The following is a 20,880-nucleotide window of genomic DNA, read 5'->3' on the forward strand; positions in this document are numbered from 1 at the left end:
CTTTTTCCAGAAGGTAATTACTACACTGGCTTCTTCTTCTTCTTCTTTTTTTTTCCTATTGATTGAGAGAAAGTGGAGGGGTGGGGGGGGGAGAGAGAGAGAGAGAGAGAGAGAGAGAGAAGCATCACTTCGTTGTTCCACTTAATTATGCATTCATTGGTTGCTCCTCGTATGTGCCCTCATTGGAGATCACACCCATGACCTCAGTGCACAGGGACACTGTTTTATCCTCTGATCCACTGACCAGGTCTGCACTGGTTTCTTTTTTTTTTTCTTTTTTAAGCAAGAGAAAGAGACAGACAGTCAGAAGGGGTGGTGGGGAGAGAGATAAGATGCATCAACTCATAGTTGTGTCATTTAATTATTCATTGATTCTTTCTCATACATGTCTTGACCAGGGGGGCTCCAACTGAGTCAGTGGCCCCATGCTTGAGCCAGTGACCATGGGATCATGTCAGTTATCTCATGCTCAAGCTGGCAAGCACAGGTTTCAAACCTGGGTCCTTAGCATTCCAGGTCGCCACACTATCCACTGTGCCACCACCTGGTCGGGTTGCACTGGTCTCTTAACTTGCCTCTTGTTCTGGCACATAGCACATATCCTTAAACATCACTTTTGCCATTACTCTACCCAGGAGCTATGGTGGCTTCTTGTTATCTTTGTTCATGGCCATATCCCCAGAACCTATTATGTGGGATGCTCCGAGAAAATGGAATGACTGTATTATGACCTACTTTACTGGATAAAATGAAACTGCTAAGCAAGCAGTCTGTGCCTCTGGTGCCAGTGTCCCTTTCCTTTTATTCCTCCTCCATATCCAAACACATAAAAGAGAATGTCTCCTTTTTTCTATTCATGTCCTAGTTACCCCTTCAGGTCCAAGATCAAATGGTAGCCCATCAGGAAAAACATCCTTGCTAGACATCCATGTTACATGCTTTTAAAGCTTCCTTTATTCTACTCACAGTGTCCTTAGCACGTAGCACAATTTTGGCTAGGAAGGGATTGCTCTATTTCAGGGGTCCCCAAACTACGGCCCGCGGGCCACATGCGGCCCCCTGAGGCCATTTATCCGGCCCCCGCCGCACTTCTGGAAGAAGCACCTCTTTCATTGGTGGTCATTGAGAGGAGCACATTGACCATCTCATTAGCCAAAAGCAAACCCATAGTTCCCATTGAAATACTGGTCAGTTTGTTGATTTAAATTTACTTGTTCTTTATTTTAAATATTGTATTTGTTCCCATTTTGTTTTTTTACTTTAAAATAAGATATGTGCAGTGTGCATAGGGATTTGTTCATAGTTTTTTTTTATAGTCCGGCCCTCCAACGGTCTGAGGGACAGTGAACTGGCCCCCTGTGTAAAAAGTTTGGGGACCCCTGCTCTATTTAGAGCCTCTGTAAAGTACTTATGGTCCATGGCATTCATGTTGCATGTCTCAGTCACTGCTTTTGGCATCATTGGCTGTGTTTAATATGACTGTCTTATATCCAGCTAGATATGTATTATATTATTTATTTCCTTCCTGGGGCTCAGGAATTGCTTCTTAGAAGGGAAGTACTTGTCCTAATCTGTTCTATTACTTGTCATGATTTTTTGTAGGTTTTTAAGGATAGGGCCATGTTTTACTAATCTTCCATCTCTACTGCCTCGCATAGTACTTAGAATGTTATGGACCCTCAGTAAATACTGACTGAATTCAGTGTTTTTACTCATTCCAAAATAGTCTGTATTTTCAAAACTGTCTTTCTATAATGTTTTCTGGAACTAATTCCCTGAGTGTAATGACATGGATCAAAATGTCTCTAAGGAAGAGATCATTAGAAGAGGTTATAAGTGTTCTTGCTGGGGTCCGAAAGCCTGTCAATTAGAGTTATGTGGGGGAACCAGGGATTCTGGCAAAGTTGCTTTCTAGCTTTTAGGCCACAAGGTGGAGCTCTACAATCAGCTTTGTTAACTGGAATTCAGCAGGGCTTCTGGTAGCCTAACCCAGTGATTCTCAAATTTTAGAAGGCATCAGAACCACCCAGAGGTGGAATTGTTGATCTGGGACCTATGAATCTGCCATTTTTTAACAGATACCTAGATGATTTGGCAACTTTGCTTATCCTGCAAGATGAAAGCTGTGGTTATTCAGAGGTCCTTGTTGATTTGCTACAGTGTTCATTCAGTTCCAGGGTCTTTGACTTTTAGGCCATAGCTTCCCTGTGTCCATTCCTTCTCAACAAGTGCAAATGTACCTTTTATAGCAAAAGACTTAGATTTGGATCAGAGCATCTGGAGAATGTCTGGTGCACAGATTGTTCTGGAAGCATATTGTATCCTTCCTTTTAACTCCTTAAGTCTTGTTATTCAGGAGGAAGTGATATCAAATCCCCAAATCTTACTTTAAAATCATACCTTTTGGGGTGTGTGTGTGACAGAGACATAGAGAGACAGAGAAGGACAGATAGGGACAGACAGGAAGGGAGAGAGATGAGAAGCATAAATTCTTTGTTGCAGCACCTTAGTTGTTCATTGACTGCTTTCTCATATGTGCCTTGACCGGGGGCTACAGCAGACTGAGTGATCCTTTGCTCAAGCCAGCGACCTTGGGTCCAAGCTGGTGAGCCTTGCTCAAACCAGTTGAGCCCGCGCTCAAGCTGGCGACCTCTGGGTTTTGAACTTGGGTCCTCCACATCCCAGTTCGATGGTCTATCCACTGTGCCACCACCTGGTCAGGCATCCCTTTTTTTAAAAAAAACCCCATTTTATGCCAAAATCTTTTATATATGTATTAAAGTAGGATAGAGAAATGAGCTCTACTATAGCTACCACCCAGCTTTAATAAATATCCCAGGGACAGTCTTATTTCTTTCTCATCTGTGATCTCCCTTTCCCAATTATTTTGAATCAATTTCTATATAATATATCATTTCCTCTGTAAATACTTTAATATGTATCTCCAAAAGTTATTCTTTTTTAAATTGAGGTAGAATTCATGTAACATAAACTTAACCATTTTTTGCCTGGCCTGTGGTTACACAGTGGATAAAAGATCAACCTGGAACACTGCGGTCGACTGTTCAAAACCCTGGGCTTGCCAAAGAACAACTAAAGAGAAGCAACTATGAGATGCCACTTCTCCCTCCCCACCCTCATAAAATCAATAAATAAAACCTTTATTCATATATATATATATTTACAGAGAGAGAGTCAGAGAGAGGGATAGATAAGGACAGTCAGGAACGGAGAGAGATGAGAAGCATCAATCATTAGTTTTTCATTGTGACACCTTAGTTGTTCATTGATTGCTTTCTCATATGTGCCTTGATCGAGGGCCTTCAGCAGACCGAGCAACCCCCTGCTCAAGCCAGCGACCTTGGGTCCAAGCTGGTGAGCCTTGATCAAACCAGTTGAGCCCGTGCTCAAGCTGGCAACCTCAGGGTCTTAACCATTTAAGCCTTACTAGGTGGTGACGCAGTGGATGGAGTGTTGGACTGGGATGTGGAGGACCCAGGTTTGAAACCCTGAACTCGCTGGCTTGAGCGCGGGCTCATCTAGTTTGAGCACAGGGTCGCTGGCTTGAGCAAGGGGTTACTCAGTCTGCTGTAGCCCCCCCCCCCCCCCCCCCCCCGTCAAGGCAAATATGAGAAAGCAATTAATGAACAACTAAAGGAGACTAAGGAGCCACAGCAAAGAATTGATTCTTCTCATCTCTCTCCCTGCCGTCTGGTCCCTACCTGTCCCTCTTTCTGTCTTTCTCTCTCTGTTTCTATCACAAAAATAAAAATTTTTAAAAATTAGCCATTTAAAAGTAGCATTTAGTACATTCATAATGTTCAACTGCTACCGCTATCTAATTTCAAACATTTTTATCATCCAAGAATAAAGCCCATATCCATTAAGCAGTTACTCCCCAGGATGCTTCTCCCCAACCCCTAGCTCCTGGCTGTTATCCACCTGTTCTGGATATGTCAACCCTACGTGAACTTTTTTCTGGCTTTTACTTAGCATCATGGTTTTGAGATATATACACATTGTAGCATATATCAGAACTTCTTTCCTTTTCATGGCTGAATCAATATGGTTTATACACATTTTAAAAAATCTGTTCAGTGATGGACATTTGAGTTGTTTCCACCTTTGGTTATTATGAATACTGCTACTATTAACATTCATAAATAAGTATTTGTTTGAGTACCTATTTTCAGTTCTGTTGAGTCTATAGCTAGGAGTAGAATTGCTGGGTCATATGGTAATCCCATGTTAAACTTTTGAGGCACTGCCAAATTACTTTCCATGAAAAGATAATTTAAAATATATATATAACCTCAATATTATCATCACATCTAAAAATAATAATTTGCCTGACCTGTGGTGGCACAGTGGATAGAGCATCGACTTGGGGTGCAGAGATTTTAGTTTCAAAACCCCAAAGTTTTCAGCACGAGCGTGGGCTCATCCAGTTTGAGTGCGGGCTCACCAGCTTGAGCACAGAGTCACTGGCTTGAGCGTGGAATCATAGACATGATCCCAAGGTAGCTGGCTTGAGCAAGGGATCACTGGCTTGATTTGAGCCCCTCCCTCCATCAAGGCAGGTATGAGAAGCAGTGAACAACTCAAGTGCCCCAGCTAAGAGTTGATGCTTCTCATCTCTCTTCCTGTTTCTTTTTCTCACTCAAGAAAAAATAATTAGCCTGACCAGGTGGTGGCACAGTTGTTAGAGCATCGTACTGGGATGCAGAGGACCCAGGTTCAAAACCCCGAAGTCTCCGGATTGAGTGCGGACTCATCCGGGTTGAGCATGGGCTCATCAGCTTGAGTGCAGGGTCGCTGGCCTGAGCGTGGGATCATAAACATGAGACCATGGTTGCTAGCTTGAGTCCAAGGTTGCTGGCTTGAGCAAGGGGTCACACACTTTACTATAGCCCCCCCCCCCCCCCCCCCGGTCATGGCACATATGAGAAAGCAATCAGTGAACAACTAAGGTGCCACAGTGAAGAATTGATGCTTCTTATCTCTCTCCCTGTCTGTCCCTGTCTGTCCCTCTCTCTGTCTCTTTCTCCATGGAGGTCACAGAGGTCACTGGTTCAAAACCTTGGGCTTGTCCGGTCAAGGCACATGTGGGAGTTGATGCTTCCTGCTCCTCCCCCCTTTTCTCTCTCTCTCTCTCTCTTCTCTAAAATGAATAAAAATAATTTTAAAAAAATCTTAAAAAGAATGTAATAGAAAAAAATAGAAAATTTCTGTCTCACTAAAAAAATAAATAAAAGTATTAACAATTCTTTGATATTTCTTGTTTAATTAGTATTTCAATTTCCTTAATTGCCTTATGAATGAATTACTTTTTATGAATAAGGATTTAAGTAAGGTTCATATAAAGCAATTACATAGTTGATGTGACTTCTAAGTCTCTTTGAATTTAAGGTACTCCTGCCTCTCAATTTTTTTTCTTGGAATTTATTTGTTAAACAAACTGGATTATTTATCTGATGTAATTTCCCACATTTTAGATTATATGGATTATTGAATATTCATTGTCATTTAGTGTGTTCCTCTGAGCCCAGTTTTGTTCATAAGTTACTATTAAATATAGGGGCTTGAACATATTCAGGTTTGATTTCCTTGGTGGGGGGATGCTACAAAAATTTTCATAGACAGTGTTGTGTACATCCATAAGGAAGCTACAAATAATCCAATTTAGTCTCCTTTGTTTTAAAATACATTGACCAACTTCTAGTTTAGTCTTTTAAAATAGAAGTAATGCTGCCGAAGATGTGGAGAAACTGGATCACTCAAACTCTGCTGGTGGGACTGTATTAATAGTACAGCCACTCTAGAAACTAGTTTGGTGGACCTTTATAAATTGAAAGTGAACTTAATCATATGACCCAGCAGTTACACTCTTGGGTGTTTATCTAAGAGAGATGAAAACGTATTTTCAAATAGAAACTTATACCTGAATATATATGGCAGCTTTATTCAAAATAGCTAAAATCTGGAAACTACCCACCTGTCTTTCTTTCTTTCTTTTTTTTTTTTTTTTAAATAAAATACAATAAACAGCTTTTCATGGAAGGACTAAAAGAATTAAATAAAGGCACAGTAACACTGTAAAGCTTTTCAGGTCATAACAATCTTTCTGTATGCATATAGGAAACCCAGACTTTGTCTCTTAGACAATCTGAAAATCCTTATTTGTCATCTTTCCCTTTAGTTTTCCTGTATACTATCTCTCGAAAACTGGCCAGAATCTTGTTTTCTCTCTTCCGTCTCTCTTCTTGGTTAAAGGATGCGAGAGCCCTCTTCTCATCAGCACTATAGATCTGGTTCTCTTTTCGTAGTCGCACGGCCTCCATTCGGCGATGCCTGCTACCACTCATCACGTAACCCGAGCGTTCAAATGATGCAATTTCTTCACTTGACAAACCAATTTCACCTCTTCGTGGGATACGTTTTCCAGCTTTTACATATTCAGCCATAGCTGCACCTTCACCAGGTAACAGAGCATGGCCATAGTTCAGGGGTTTATCATCTTGAGAGGCAAGTGTTTTTGGAGCCTCCGGGCCAATTAAATCCAAGGGTTCTTCAGGCTTTGATCGATCCTTCCAGGGATTCTCCAGAAACTCTTCTTGGGACTCTTTAGAGCTTGAATCACTGGAATCTTTTCTGTTCTTCTTAGACTCCTTTTTCTTGTATTTCTTCGATCTGCGTTTTTTCTTCTTTTTCTTGACTTTCTTTGATCTCCTTTTTGTATCTTCATCACTGGAGTCTGTTTCAGAATCAGAGTCACTGTCACTATCGTCAGAATACTTCTTGCGTTTTCTTTTAGATGATTTTTTCTTTCTCCTTTTCTTGGACCTTTCTTTTGAATGACTGGACTTCTTCTTCCTCATTTTTTCCTCTTCTGAAGTAGAAGCTGAAGTGGTGCTTTTCTTTGGCTCTTCATCCTCTACTGGTGTATGTTCATCAGAGTCTGGTTCCGGATTCTTTGGAGAAAGTCCCCACACTTCAGGAGCTCCCAATTCTCCAATCCTCTCTCTCTCACTTAACCTCTTCTGCCACAGGCTTTCCTCCCTTTCCTTGTCCAGGAGGCCAGGCCAAGTTTTGTCACGCCCATAGGGCCGCCATAATAAGCAGACGAGGCAGAAGCAAAGGGGGTGCCCCGCGTCGCAGACAGCTGCTCCCGAGAGCGTGGCCGCGAGCGGGAACTGTAGGGCTGGTTTGGGGAGCCTTGGCTAAGGCCACTCGGCTGGTGATTGAGGCCATTCCGATCCCCAGACCGAGAGCAAGAGTGCGAACGAGAGCGGCAGCCTCGCGGGGAGCGAGCGGATTTGCTGGATTTAGGGCTCCTCCAAGAACTGCAATGCTTCAGTCTGGGGCCCCGAGGCCTCCCTCTCCGGGCTGCGCGAACCAGACACCGGAGCCATCTCTGTCGCGGGGTCCCCTTAGCGAGGGGACAATGGGGTGCTCTCGCTAGCCTGGGTAAGATATCGGTTGCCTTGGCTCCCAGAACCTGTCACCATGCCACAACCCGAACCCGAGGAAACCTTGGAAACAGTTCCGGGTACGTCGCAAATACCTTCCCAGGATCTAGCTTGTCCTGCTGCGCCCCCCCCCGTCTTTCAATAGGTGAATAGTTTTAAAAAAAAACTGTGGTGCCTGACCAGGCGTGGTGCAGTGGATAGAGCGTCAGGCTGGGACACGGAGGACCCAGGTTCAAAACCCTGAAGTCGCCAGCTTGAGCACGGGCTCATCTGGTTTGAGCAAGGTTCACCAGCTTGAGCCCAAGGTTGCTGGCTTGAGCAAGGGGTCACTTGCTCTGCTGTAGCCCCCTGGTCAAGGCACATAGAAGAAAGCAATCAATGAACAGCTTAGGTGCTGCAATGGAGAATTGATGTTTCTCATCTCTCTCCCTTCCTGTCTGTCTGTCTCTCTGTCTCTCTCTCTGTCACCAAATTAAAAAAAAAAAAGAACAAAAAAACCTCTGGTATATTTCTACCATAGGCTACTAAGCAATAAAAAACTGAACTGTTGATACCTGCAACAATTTAGATGAACTTTAGGGATTATACTGCACGAATAAGCCAATCTCAAAAGGATTCATACTGCATGGTTCTATTTATATAATAGTCATGAAATAATATAATTATAGAGATGGAGAACAGATTAGTGGTTGCCAGGTGTTAGGGATGGAAGTAGAAGGGGGTGGATACGGTTATAAAAGGGTAGCATGAGGGAGTGTCTTGATGTCATGGTACAGATAAATATCTTAATTATGATGGTAGTTACATGCAGCTCTGCACATGATACAATTGCATAGAGACACACACACACACACACACACAATTTGGTATTGTAGTATAGTTATGCAGTATAGCTATGCAAGATGGTAACACTGGGAAAGGCTAGGCAAAATGCAAAGGACCTTCTTGTACATTTCTTTGCAACTTCCTCTGAATCTATAATTATTTCAAAATAAAAAGTTATGTTTTTCTTAAAACTGTCAATAATGCTAAAGTCCCTTTGACTACCTCTTCCAGTTCTTGTGTCCTGCCTCCTCCCCTGACGTAAAGAGTGTTTGGAGTTCGTAGTATATGCTTCCAGAACTTTTTCTTTGCTTTTATATGCTTATACATATACCCATAGAAAATATATGGTGTTATTTCTATACGTATGTTTTTCACACAAAAGTTGTGGTACTATATAATTATCTATAACTTGACTTTCTCACTCATTAGTGTGTGTTGGGAATTTATTCTTATATTAACGTATCTAGATTTATCTTGTTTGGCAGTAAAGAATTTGAATCAACTTTCTGACTCTCGGTTAAGGGTCAGCTCAGATTCTTCTAGAAAGATTTTTGTGACCATTTCTACTCTTATCTCCCCAGTCAAGGGTAGATAGTCTTCCTGTGTCTCTCACAGCACTGTACATGTTCCCCTGTTAAAACACTGTTTCTGTTATAGAAGGAAACTAATGGTTTTCTTGTGACTTATTAGTCCTTGAGGGTTTCTTCTTCATCTTATTTTATCTTTGAATCCATGTGCTTAGCACAGTACCTAGAACAGATAGCAGGTAGTCAATCAATGTTTATTCATTAAATGCCTGCATGGATAAATGAGTTACTGAACTATAGGGAAGAGTGTGAAGTGAATGACTTATATGACTCCTTCTGGCCCTGATGCATTGCTATCTGATGCCCTTCTCTCTTTTTTTTTTTTTTTTTTACAGAGACAGAGAGAGAGAGAGGGATAGACAGGGACAGACAGACAGGAACGGAGAGATGAGAAGCATCAATCATTAGTTTTTCGTTGCACGTTGCGACTTCTTAGTTGTTCATTGATTGCTTTCTCATGTGCCTTGACCGCGGGGCTTCAGCAGACTGAATAACCCCTTGCTGGAGCCAGTGACCCTGGGTCCAAGCTGGTGAGCTTTTGCTCAAGCCAGATGAGTCCGCGCTCAAGCTGAGCTGGCGACCTCGGGGTCTCGAACCTGGGTCCTTCCACATCCCAGTCCAATGCTCTATCCACTGTGCCACCGCCTGGTCAGGCTGATGCCCTTCTCTTTGCTGTGTGAAATAATTTGTCTCCACCTGCCAACTAGAGGTAACTTTGGTTTTTGGACACATTCTCAGTGAGTGGTTCCTGTGACAGGCTGTTTCCTATAAACATGTCTCATTAGTCAGCAGTTTGGCCTTCTTTCCCTAACCCTGTGGAGAGATATTATTTGCCCTTGTTGAGAAGGGTGGTGAGGATGCTGAAATTTTAGAGTCCTTTGAACATTTTGATTTAACTATTATTATATGAATTTAAAATAATGATTGAATTTATTTTTTGTTCTTCTTCTTTTTCCAAGTGAGAGGAGGGGGGAGATAGAGAGACACACTCCCGCATGTACCCTAATCAGGATCCACCCAGCAACCCCATCTGGGGCTGATGCCCTGCCCATCTAGGGCCACTCATAACCGAAGTATTTTTAGTGCCTGAAGCTGAGGCTCGACAGAGCCATTCTCAGTGCCCAGGGTTGATGTGCTCAAATCAATCAAGCCATGGCTGCAGGCAGGGAAGAGAGAGGAGGGAGAAGGGGTGGAAAAGCAAATGGTTGCTTCTCCTGTGTGCCCTGACCTAGGAATCAAACTCAAGACATCCACACACCAAGCCAATGCTCTACCACTGAGCCAATCGGACAGGGCCAATGATTTCATTTCAAATTTAACATCAGCACCACTATCCTGAGGGTCAAGATATTATTTAGAATTTCCATTAAGAAGGTCTTGACATTCCCTACTCTTGTACTTTTCTCAAAGTTATCTTCTGTAGTCCCTAATGAAAGAGGGAATACATGTATGAGATGGCATTCTAAAATAACAGAGTTTCTTTGATTATAGGAGAAGTTCATGTTCACTGTAGAAAAACTTGGAAAATAAAATGAAAGATATAAAAAAATAAAAAGTACCTAAACCCTGTATATTCTCTTGTTGGTCTTAGTACAGCCATAAGTTTGAATGTTTATCACTCTATTTTTATAATTGATTAGGCAACATATTTATTTATTTTTATTTTTTGGTTTTTTTTCTGAAGTGAGACAAAACTCCCGCATGCGCCCAACCAGAATCCACCCGGCATGCCCACTGGAGGGCGCTGCTTCATTGCAGCCAGAGCCATTCTAGCACCTGAGGCGAAGGCCATGGAGCCATCCTCAGAGCCCGGGCCAACTTTGCTCCAATGGAGCCTTGGCTGCAGGAAGGGAAGAGAGAGATGAGAGAAAGGGGAAGGGTGGAGAATCAGATAGGCACCTCTCCTGTGTGCCCTTGCCAGGAATCAAACCCAGGACTTCCACACAGCAGGCCGATGCTCTACTACTGAGCCAACTGGCCAGGGCCATAGAGCACGTATTTAAAACCTATGAGATTCATTGGTCACTCTCTGAAACCTGATAGATGAGGTTTCCTTTTTTAATTTGTAACTGACTTCCTAAAATTTAATTACTAATTTCCCTTTGAACTTTTATTCTGCAAATTATATACAAGATATAATTAAGAATCCTATTGACCTAAGTCTTTCTCATTATTGAGTGCTTATTAACAGGCAGAGGTATTTAACTCACTTGAAAGATGTATAGCACTGTCATATAAAGAGGTGGAGGTCTGGGTGGTCATTGGCAAATCATTTTACTTTCTGTGCCATGGTTCTTTGCCCGGCAAAGAGAACATTTTCTTTCTTTCTTTTTTTGTATTTTTCTGAAGCTGGAAACGGGGAGAGACAGTCAGACAGACTCCCGCATGCGCCCGACCGGGATCCACCCGGCACGCCCACCAGGGGCGACGCTCTGCCCACCAGGGGGCGATGCTCTGCCCCTCCGGCATGTCGCTCTGTTGCGACCAGAGCCACTCTAGCGCCTGGGCAGAGGCCAAGGAGCCATCCCCAGCGCCCGGGCCATCTTTGCTCCAATGGAGCCTTGGCTGCAGGAGGGGAAGAGAGAGACAGAGAGGAAGGAGGGGGGGTGGAGAAGCAAATGGGCGCTTCTCCTATGTGCCCTGGCCGGGAATCGAACCCGGGTCCCCCGCACACCAGGCCAACGCTCTACCGCTGAGCCAACCGGCCAGGGCTGAGAACATTTTCTTGATGATCTCAAACCTTCTTGCTGTTTCTCTGATTTTATGCTGCTCTGCTGTGGCCTCTCAAGGTTGGGTTTTGTGGGAAGACAGATGTCAAGAGCCATATGAACCTTGGTGGTGCCTATTGTGTGTTTTTTTTTTAATGTTTTAAAGTCAGGTTTTTTCAAACTGTGGCTCATGAGCCATTAGATCGTGCATTCAGTAGCTATTTATTGAATGACTGTTATGTGCCTGGCACTGTTTAAGCACTTGAGTTACACAGGGAAAATATATAAAAGCTAATAGTCTAGTGGAAAGGACGAAGAAGAAAAACTAAATGAAATCCATACAAATATGTGATCAGTAAGATGGCAGGCAGTTCGTGTAGTGGAGAAAAACTGGGCAAGGGAGACAGGGAGTGTTGGAGAAGTTGCATGTTTTGCATAGGTTATGTGGAATTCAGAGGTAAGTGAATGATGCGTGCTCGTACCTGGGGAGGGACATCCTGCGCTGTGAGATCTGCAAGTGCAATGGCCCTGAAGCAGAAGCTTGCCTGGCGGGCTCTAGGAACAGCGAAGTGCAGGAAGGTAAGCTCTGGGAAGTGGAGTCAGAGCTGCAAGGTTTGAGAATAAGGAGGAACTAACTATATAAGGCCTTTTGGGCATTGTAAGGAATTTTGTTTTTACTCTGGTTGAAATGGGGGTGCCACTGGAGGATTTTCAGCAAAGTAGTAATGTGATCTGACTGTGGTTCAGCCTCCCTCTAGCTGTTTTGTTCAGGATAAACTGCAGAGGTCCCCAAACTTTTTACACAGGGGGCCAGTTCACTGTCCCTCAGACCGTTGGAGGGCCGCCACATACAGTGCTCCTCTCACTGACCACCAACGAAAGACGTGCCCCTTCCGGGAGTGCGGCAGAGGCCGGATAAATGGCCTCAGGGGGCCACATGTGGCCCGCAGGCCATAGTTTGGGGACGCCTGCCATGGGTCCAAAAGTAGAAACAAGGACACAAGGTAGGCAGCTCTTACAGTGATCCAGTGGGTCATGAAATCAATTTAGATGTCACGGTATTTATTAAATAACAAATATAGAATAGAAAATCAGTGCATTGCATATAGCACGTGTTAATTATTATTTAATGAATTTGTGCTAAATAAGGGTGGTATACTAGGATGCAGTATAAAATGTACTTATGACAAAGGATTAGTATAAAAAAGTTCAAAAGCCATTCTAAGACATTTCTATTGCCAACTGGAGGTGACTTTGGTTTTTGGACACATTCTCAGTGAGCGGCTCCTGTGACAGGCTGTCTTCCTGCAATCATATCTCATCAGTCAGCAGTTTGGCTGCCTTTGCCTTTTCCTTTATGCTCCTCTCCTCTCTTCTTTTTGTATAAGAGTTCTTTCTTTGAGTGAGAGGAGGGGAGATAGTGAGGCAGACTCTTGCATGTGCCCTGACCAGGATCCACCTGGGAATCCTTGTCTGGAGTTAATGATCAGACCAACCGAACTATTCTCAGTGCCCTGGCCGACGCACAAACCAATTGAGCCACTAGCTGTGGGAGGGGAAGAGAGAGAGAGAAGGGGGAGTAAGAGGGGAAGGAGGAGGGGGAGTGAAGCAGATGGTTGCTTCTCATGTGTGCCCTGACCAGGAATTGAACCAGGGATGTCCATATGCCGGGCCAGTGCTCTACTCACTGAGCAGCTGGCCAGGGCCAGTATAAGATTTCTTAATAGAAGGTACCAAATTGTGATTTTTGTTTTCAGACATTCTTCTGTTTAGGATTTTTTCTACAGTTTACCTTTTTCCCTCTTGAACATTTCCCCAGCTTTGTGTCCTTGTACCCAAAAAGTCAGTACACTCACCCCAGTTTCTTCTCCTGCCATCAGAAACTGCCTGTTTACCTACATAAATATCCACTTCCTCTGCACTGTTAACTGTTGCTGTGGCAACTGATATCTAAATCTTCCCCCCTTCCTCTTGCTTTTTTCTTCCTCCTGCCAAGCACTATTTATTAAATTCTCCCTCCACAATTTTATACACTGTGAGGTCAGGGCTGATGCTATGAAGCGTCTTTTGGAAGGTAGAACCAGGAATAGTTTTTTTCTTTAATTTTTATTTATTGATTTTAGTGAGAGAGAGAGACAAGAACATCGAACTATTCCTGTATGTGCCCTGACTAGGGTTTGAACTGGCAACCTTTGTGCTTTGGGACAATGCTCTAACAAACCAAGCTATATGGCCAGGGCTTTCTCTCTCTCTCTCTCTCTCTTTTATAATAGGTTTAGTTTTTTTTAAGATTTTATTTCTTGGCCCAGGCCAGTTGACTCAGTGGTAGAGTGTCGGCCCAGCATGTGGATGTCCAGGGATGATTCCTGGTCAGGGCAACAGGAGAAGCAACCATCCTTCTCTACCCCTCCCCCTCCCCTTCTCTCTCTTTCTTCCCCTCCCTCTCTCTCCCCCTCCCTATCTCTCCCCATCTCGCGCCATGGCTTGATTGGTTCGAGCACATCGGCCCTGGGCGCTGAGGACGGCTCTGTGGAGCCTCTACCTCAGGTGCTAAATATAGCATTGACCCCAGATGAACTTTGCTAGGTGAATCTCAGTGAAGGCCGCATGTGGGAGTCTGTTTGTCTATCTCCCCTACTCTCACATGGGGCAAAAAAAAGAAGATTTTATTTCTTGATTTTAGAGAGGGAGGAGAGAAAGAGAAGGGGAGGGAGGAGTGGGAAGCATCAACTCATAATTGTTTCTCGTATGTGCCTTGACTGGGTAAGCCTAGGGTTTGGAACCGACAACCTCAGCATTCCAGGTCAATACTTTATCCACTGCACCACCACAGATCAGGCAGAACCAGAAATAGTTTTAAGACAAAGGTTTAAATGGCTGCCTATGAAACCTCTCTATTTTGTGCAACTTGAAGTAAAGGAGTGTTTTGAATATGCCAGGTCATGTGATTAACTGAGATGACTAAATGTTGAGTCCCTAATACTGTGGAAAACTCATAAGTGTTCTAGAAAAAGATCTGTTATGACTGCCTCTTAACTCATTTTGAGATCTTGGTTAGTTCTGTGTAGCTTTTGGTATCTTTGGGACAAAGGGAAAAAACTTGGACTCTAGATCTTCAACTCTGAGTATGTTCCTATTCTGGAAAATGATAATTAGAAGCATTGCACTGCCTATAATAACCCATATTTGCTTTATGGGGGGATTGGATGTGCCAAAAATCTCTGCCTCAGACCTGACCAGGTGGTACACAGTGGATAGAGCCTTGACCTGGGACACTGAGGACCCAGGTTCAAAGCCCCGAGATCACTGGCTTAAGTGAAGGCTCACCAACTTAAGCGTGGGTCACCAGCTTGAGACTAGGATCATAGACATGACCCCATGGTCACTGGCTTGAGCCTAAAGGTTTCTGGCTTGAGCAAGGGTCACAGGCTCAGCTGGAGCCCCCCCGTCAAAGCACATATGAGAAACAATCATTGAACAACTAAAAGTGCCACAATTACAAGTTGATGCTTCTCATCTCTCTCCCTTCCTGTCTGTCTGTCTCAGTCTCTGTCTTTCTTGCTAAAAAAAAAAAAAAAATCTCTTGCTCAGAAATTTAGTCAAGGCGCCTCTGCTGACCTCAGTCAAACTTAAGAATGTTCAAAAAGGGAAGGAAATTTTACTGTGTACTCTGAACCTATATCTATGTTTCAAGCCAACCCAGAGAGGCTTGGCAGTGAATCATATTCTGAGGAAAATAAGTTTGTTCAATCACTGATCACAATGTGTTTTTTTCAGGGTGGTTGTTCAACAGTTCTGGTTTCCTCTAGAGAAGTATCTCAATCTTAGAACTGAGGCTTGTATTAGAAAAAACAAAAGAGGAAGCCCAGGATCTTTTCCTTCCTACTCACATAAAAGAAATGGTTAAGGGATTATTGGGACCCTGAACACATTTGAATGGAACTAGTATGGGCTGAGACTCCCTGAACTTGTTCACTTTTTACCGAATTCTAATGTTGTCTAGGAATTCTCCTTCTATAGGTTGTGTTGTTGGAAGTACAAAATGATCCATATTCCTTATAGGTCATCTTGTCCTAAAGCAGAAACTGGAGGGGAGAGATTTCCCCCTTCCTGTAGACCTTGGTCTTGCCTCTCTGGTTGTACAATACCAGCTCTGATGTCTGTGATTTGGAATAGCAGTGCCTTGTGCCCAAGCATTTCACAGATCCTAGGAAACTTTTACATAGAAATGAGGGGGAAATTCATGCCAGTGGGCTTTGGGAAATCTTACTGGCCCTATATAAATGAATTACTTAATTATGGATTTATGGAAATCTAGATTTGTGGAGCCTAATCTGGGATCCTTTATGGATGTACTGTTTTGTGCTGCTGGATAGGATTCTCCCAGTCATTTACCCTGGAAATATCCTCCATTTGTTTCTCTTCTGTTCTAAGGTCTTAGCCTTGGCCAAGTACTTTTAAAAATGTTCTTTTTACTCATTCAAGCAATAAGGAATAAACTGAGTATTTGGGTGAGGGAGGAAAAAAAACCAGGAAACCATACCAGTGAAGAATATATTCCTGAGGTTTGGGGTTATCTTGCTTTTCATCCTGGGTCTTTTTTTTTTTTTTTTTTTTTAATATAATTTTATTTTTTTAATGGGGTGACATCAATAAATCAGGATATATCCTGGGTCTTTTGCATACTGACCGTTGGATCACCTCCTACCCCATTCTTACTGCATTTTATGACAAATCCTTGGTGAAGATAGGTTTGAAATAGGTTTTATTGCTTTTATTTTTTTATAGGTATATTTTGATTTGAACTTATTTTAACTTGTTACTAGTCCTTTCAAGATACTGTTCATCACAATTGGGTGTGTAATGGTGGCCATTTTCTCTGGAAAAGTGGAGATAGTGGCATCACCGTTATCAAGATCAGAGCCCAGAAAGGAAGTCAGGATTGAGACATTCTTGTTATATACAAGTATCCTCAGTTCTCCAAGAGGAAATGAGAAACTTTAGGGAATGTGTTGAGGACTGAAAAAAACTATTACAGGCAATGTCGATGGAGTGGTGGAAGAGTGGTGGAACTCTTATCTTAAAAGGAATTGGAGCCTGACCAGGCAGTGGCGCAATGGATAGAGTGTCGGTCTGGGATGCAGAAGACCCAGGTTTGAGACCCTGAGGTCGCCAGTTTGAGCGCAGGCTCATCTGGTTTGAGCAAAGCTCACCAGCTTGGACCCAAGGTTGCTGGCTTGAGCGAGGGGTTACTCGGTCTGCTGAAGGCCCACGGTCAAGGCACATATGAGAAAGCAATGAACAACTAAGGTGTCACAACGAAAAATTGATGATTGATGCTTTTCATCTCTCTCTGTTCCTGTCTGTCTGTCCCTATCTGTTCCTCTCTCTGACTCTCTTTGTCTCTGTAAAAAAAAGGAATTGGAGATCTTTTTCTTAATAAACCTGGGGGCTGTGAAAAGTACCATATGGTGTGGTTGGCTTTTAAGTGAATCTCTGGTAATCTTTTTTCCTCTACACTTGGGTCCCCCCTTCCCAATAGCCCCCACTCCCTCTCCCTCAAAATTCCAAAATAGAACAGTGTTTCTCAAAGCACAGTTTGAAAATCACATTTCATCAGCCTCACCTGTGTTGGTGCAATGGATTAAGCGTTGACCTAGAATGCTGAGGTCGCCAGTTCAAAACCCTGGACTTGCCTGGGCAAGGCACATATGACAAGCAACCAGTGAACAACTAAAGTGAAGCAACTATGACTTGACCCTTCTCACTCCTCTGTACCTCCTCTTACTGTAAAAATCAATAAATAAAATTTTTAAAAATTCACATTCATCAGAATTAATTTGGATTTCTTGTTAAATTCAGGTTCCTGGGACCACTTTCCAGAGTGAAGTAGAACAGTGATTTTCAAGTGGTGTGCCACAAGAATTTTTAAAACATGCAATACCTGACTATTTCTTTAGTCAGGGGCACTGACCTCTTTTCCCTTAGATAGACTGTCAAATAAAAACAATGACAACAGCCAACACAATAGCCCTCCAGTGTGAATGCCCTGTCTTAAACCATTAATAAATAGGTCACATATGTAATAAACTTGCATCTTATTGGTCACATCACTTAATAAGGTTGCATATGATTGGTTAATTCTTGTTACCAGAAATCTTTATGTACAAATATGGGCACCTGATTTTTAAAAAGGTGACTTTGGAGCAAAAAGGTAGGTAATTACTATTATAATTATGTTATTTACTTATTTTTAATTTTAGTAAGAGGAGGGGATACAGAGACAGACTCCCACATGTGCCTGACTGGGATCCACCCAGCATGCCCACTACGGGGCGATGCTCTCTGCCCATCTGGGGCTTTTGCTCCATTGCAACTGGAGCCATTTTTTTTAGCGCCTGAGGTAGATGCTATGGAGCCATCCTCGGTGCTGGGGACCAACTCACTCAATTGAGCCTTGGCTATAGGAGGAGAGGAGAAGAAAGAGATAGAGAGAGAGAAGCGGGGAGAGGGGGGAGGTGGCGTGGAGAAGTAGATGGGCACTTCTCCTGTGTGCCCTGGCCCTGAATTGAACCCAAGACATCCATACACCTGGCCGATGCTCTACCACTGAGTCAGCCAGCCAGGGCTATAATTATTTTTTTAAAATCAATTAAAATATACATATTTTTGGTCAGATTGGCAAAAAATATCTTCACAGAACTGTAGTAATTAGCTCATGTGTGCCATGAGATGAAAAAGGTTGAGTATCACTGAACTAGATAGAATATCTGGGGGGCATCCAGTGATTCTACATTGTTAAAAGTCCCAGTGGATTTCTCATGCACATTACACTTAGAACCATGAACTATAAAGATCTTTGACGTTATACTGTGACTGTGAGGACAAACTGCTTCTAAGCCTTTTCCTTCTGATGAACTAGGTCATGCTCACCATTCTCATTAACAGGAATCATCTGCAGAACCCCTATCCAGAAATTACCATTAACATAATTCACTTTCTGGGTTTCTGATGTCATGTCATTCCTCTGGAAGGAACTGAATTTTGCTCCCAAACATGAAATTTTAGTCACTGTTGCTCTTTAGACAGCTCCCCTAAACACTCAAGGGGCAAGATTCCTATGTACCTAGCTCTCTGTATGAGAAATAGGAGTTCCCTGCCCAGAAGTATAGACAAGAAAACAGTGACTCTCCTGGAGACCCCTGGAGAATGCCCAGATTGTGAACGTAGGTCAAAGAGCTTGGCTGAGCATGGGATGGGCCCAGATTCCTGTCCTGGGCAGACTCCTACAGGCCTGACTTAGACTGCTGAGGAAGTTCCTGTTAACCGATGGGAAGGGCGTTTGCCAGAGGCCCCAGCTTTCCTGTCAGGGATGCCTGAGCTGATGCAAATCCCTGCTGCTGCTGTGGCTGGTGGGCATGGCCAAGTTTCTTTTTGTTGAGTCTTGTTTCCACCCCCAGCTCCTCTCCAGTCCTACAGATGCTGGTTTATTTGCACACTCCATACTGATCTTGGATTGAAAGCCTCTCATTGTTTTTGAGCTCAGTGTTTAGATAACACCACATGCCTGTAGCAGCTAGGGCACCCTATAAAAGGAATGTCTGGGCTCTAACAGCCCTGTCATTCATTCTTGGTATGTGAATGACTGTGGCCTGTGTTTAGGACCATTATAAGAATATTTCTCTGCAAGGATTATAACTTGAGGCCTGCAGGCTTCTTGATGTTTGGAGTTCTAGGGACCAGTCTAAGCCTCCTCTCTTTCCTGTCACTCCAGTCATAAGAATTAAAGTCTGTTTGCCCGAGACTTGTTTTTACACACAGCTGTAGGACCAGAGCATTCTTGCCTCTGGTGGGAAGACTGTTTGGGGGGATACAGGGCAGACCAGCCAGTGGTGGTGCAGACAGTCTTTATGACCAGGCCAGGCTGGCAGCTGTCTTTGCTCTGTGATGTCAGAGGCTTCTTTCCTCATGGGATATCTTCTTTCTCATTCCCTCAATTTTCCTCTTCACTGTCTTAACAAAAAGAAAGGAAAAGAAAAAAAATCTGATTACTTTTTTTCAACATTAAATCTCCTCTGGTAGTATTTTTTTTAGATTCTTCATAGGATATATTTTCAAGCCTCAAATAATTGCTTTTGAAATGAATGATAACTAGTATCTCCAGTTCTTAGTATAAATTTCCAAAAGCAGAATCCAGTTACAGATGTGGTAAAGGAAAACAAGTCATCTTGTTTTCCAACTGTTGTAACAGCTGCTTTGCATTTAATTAAAATTCTTTCTTTAATATTTACTCTTGAGTCATGCCATATGGAATATAAAAATTTTCTCTGAAAAGATTAAAAATTGAAAAGTAATGACAAGTAATAAAGTGATATTGAAAAATATTCAGAATTAATTATACATTGTCTGTTATTCTTTCTAATGGTTTCTTATGTCTCAATATAAATGATAAATATATCCTTTAAATACCATCTGTGATTAGCCAATCAGTATGGACACAACTCACCTCCCAGGGTCTTGATTTTGTTGTTAGTTCAGGTAAATGAAATAATGCATTATAAATAATGCATCATTTTAATATGTCTCTTCTTTCAAGATGCTATTGTTATTTTTGTCCCATAAATTACTGGTAATTCACCTTTTGGAAATTGAAGAGGGAAACTGGCAGATTAAACAACTTGCTTTAATGTAATCAAGGAACTGCTCCTATCCTCACTATTACCTTCAAGCCTACTGCACAGAAATATCTTTCTTCTGAAATTTAGCTGTACAAGCTGGACAGGAACCTGGGCACATATTGGGAAGAAATACGTGCTGTGTGTTTTGCAGACTCTTGTCGCACCTGTCTCATGCCCAATCCCTGTGCTTTGTGCCTTTCAGTTCCCTCCTACGCTATGGTGGCAACCTATCCCTTCAAAGTGCCATGAGTGTGCGATTCAATAGCAACGGGACCCAGCTCCTGGCTCTGAGGCGTCGCCTGCCCCCTGTGCTCTATGACATCCACTCCCGCCTGCCTGTGTTCCAGTTTGACAATCAGGGTTACTTCAACTCTTGTACCATGAAAAGCTGCTGTTTTGCAGGAGATCGTGACCAGGTAAGTGCCTTCTGCGTCCTACATCCCATACTCTTGCTTTCCTCTCGGATTGCTGTTTTTGTGCTGGTCTCCATATCTCTTTACATCATGTCAGATAGAGACGACTGAGGGGAAATAGTGAGTGTCTGGGGATGTCCTGGCTGAAGGATGAGTTTCTTCATCAGAGCTGCCATTCAGTAATAATGAGGCACACACCA

At 42.9% G+C, this 20,880-nt stretch overlaps 1 protein-coding gene and 1 pseudogene across 2 annotated transcripts in view; one reads left to right on the forward strand and one right to left on the reverse strand.

The window, feature by feature from the left end:
* The window catches only part of DCAF5 (DDB1 and CUL4 associated factor 5), a 139,769-nt gene that overhangs the window by 46,433 nt on the left and 72,456 nt on the right, over window positions 1-20,880 (forward strand). For both annotated transcript variants that reach the window (XM_066387980.1, XM_066387981.1), the window contains exon 6: window positions 20,470-20,683. In XM_066387980.1, the coding sequence (XP_066244077.1) occupies window positions 20,470-20,683 (214 nt within the window). The remainder of the gene's footprint in view (window positions 1-20,469; window positions 20,684-20,880) is intronic.
* Window positions 6,177-7,412, reverse strand: LOC136376300 (NF-kappa-B-activating protein pseudogene; annotated as a pseudogene).

The sequence above is a fragment of the Saccopteryx leptura genome, chromosome 6 (assembly GCF_036850995.1).
Source record: "Saccopteryx leptura isolate mSacLep1 chromosome 6, mSacLep1_pri_phased_curated, whole genome shotgun sequence".
Lineage (NCBI taxonomy): Eukaryota > Metazoa > Chordata > Mammalia > Chiroptera > Emballonuridae > Saccopteryx > Saccopteryx leptura.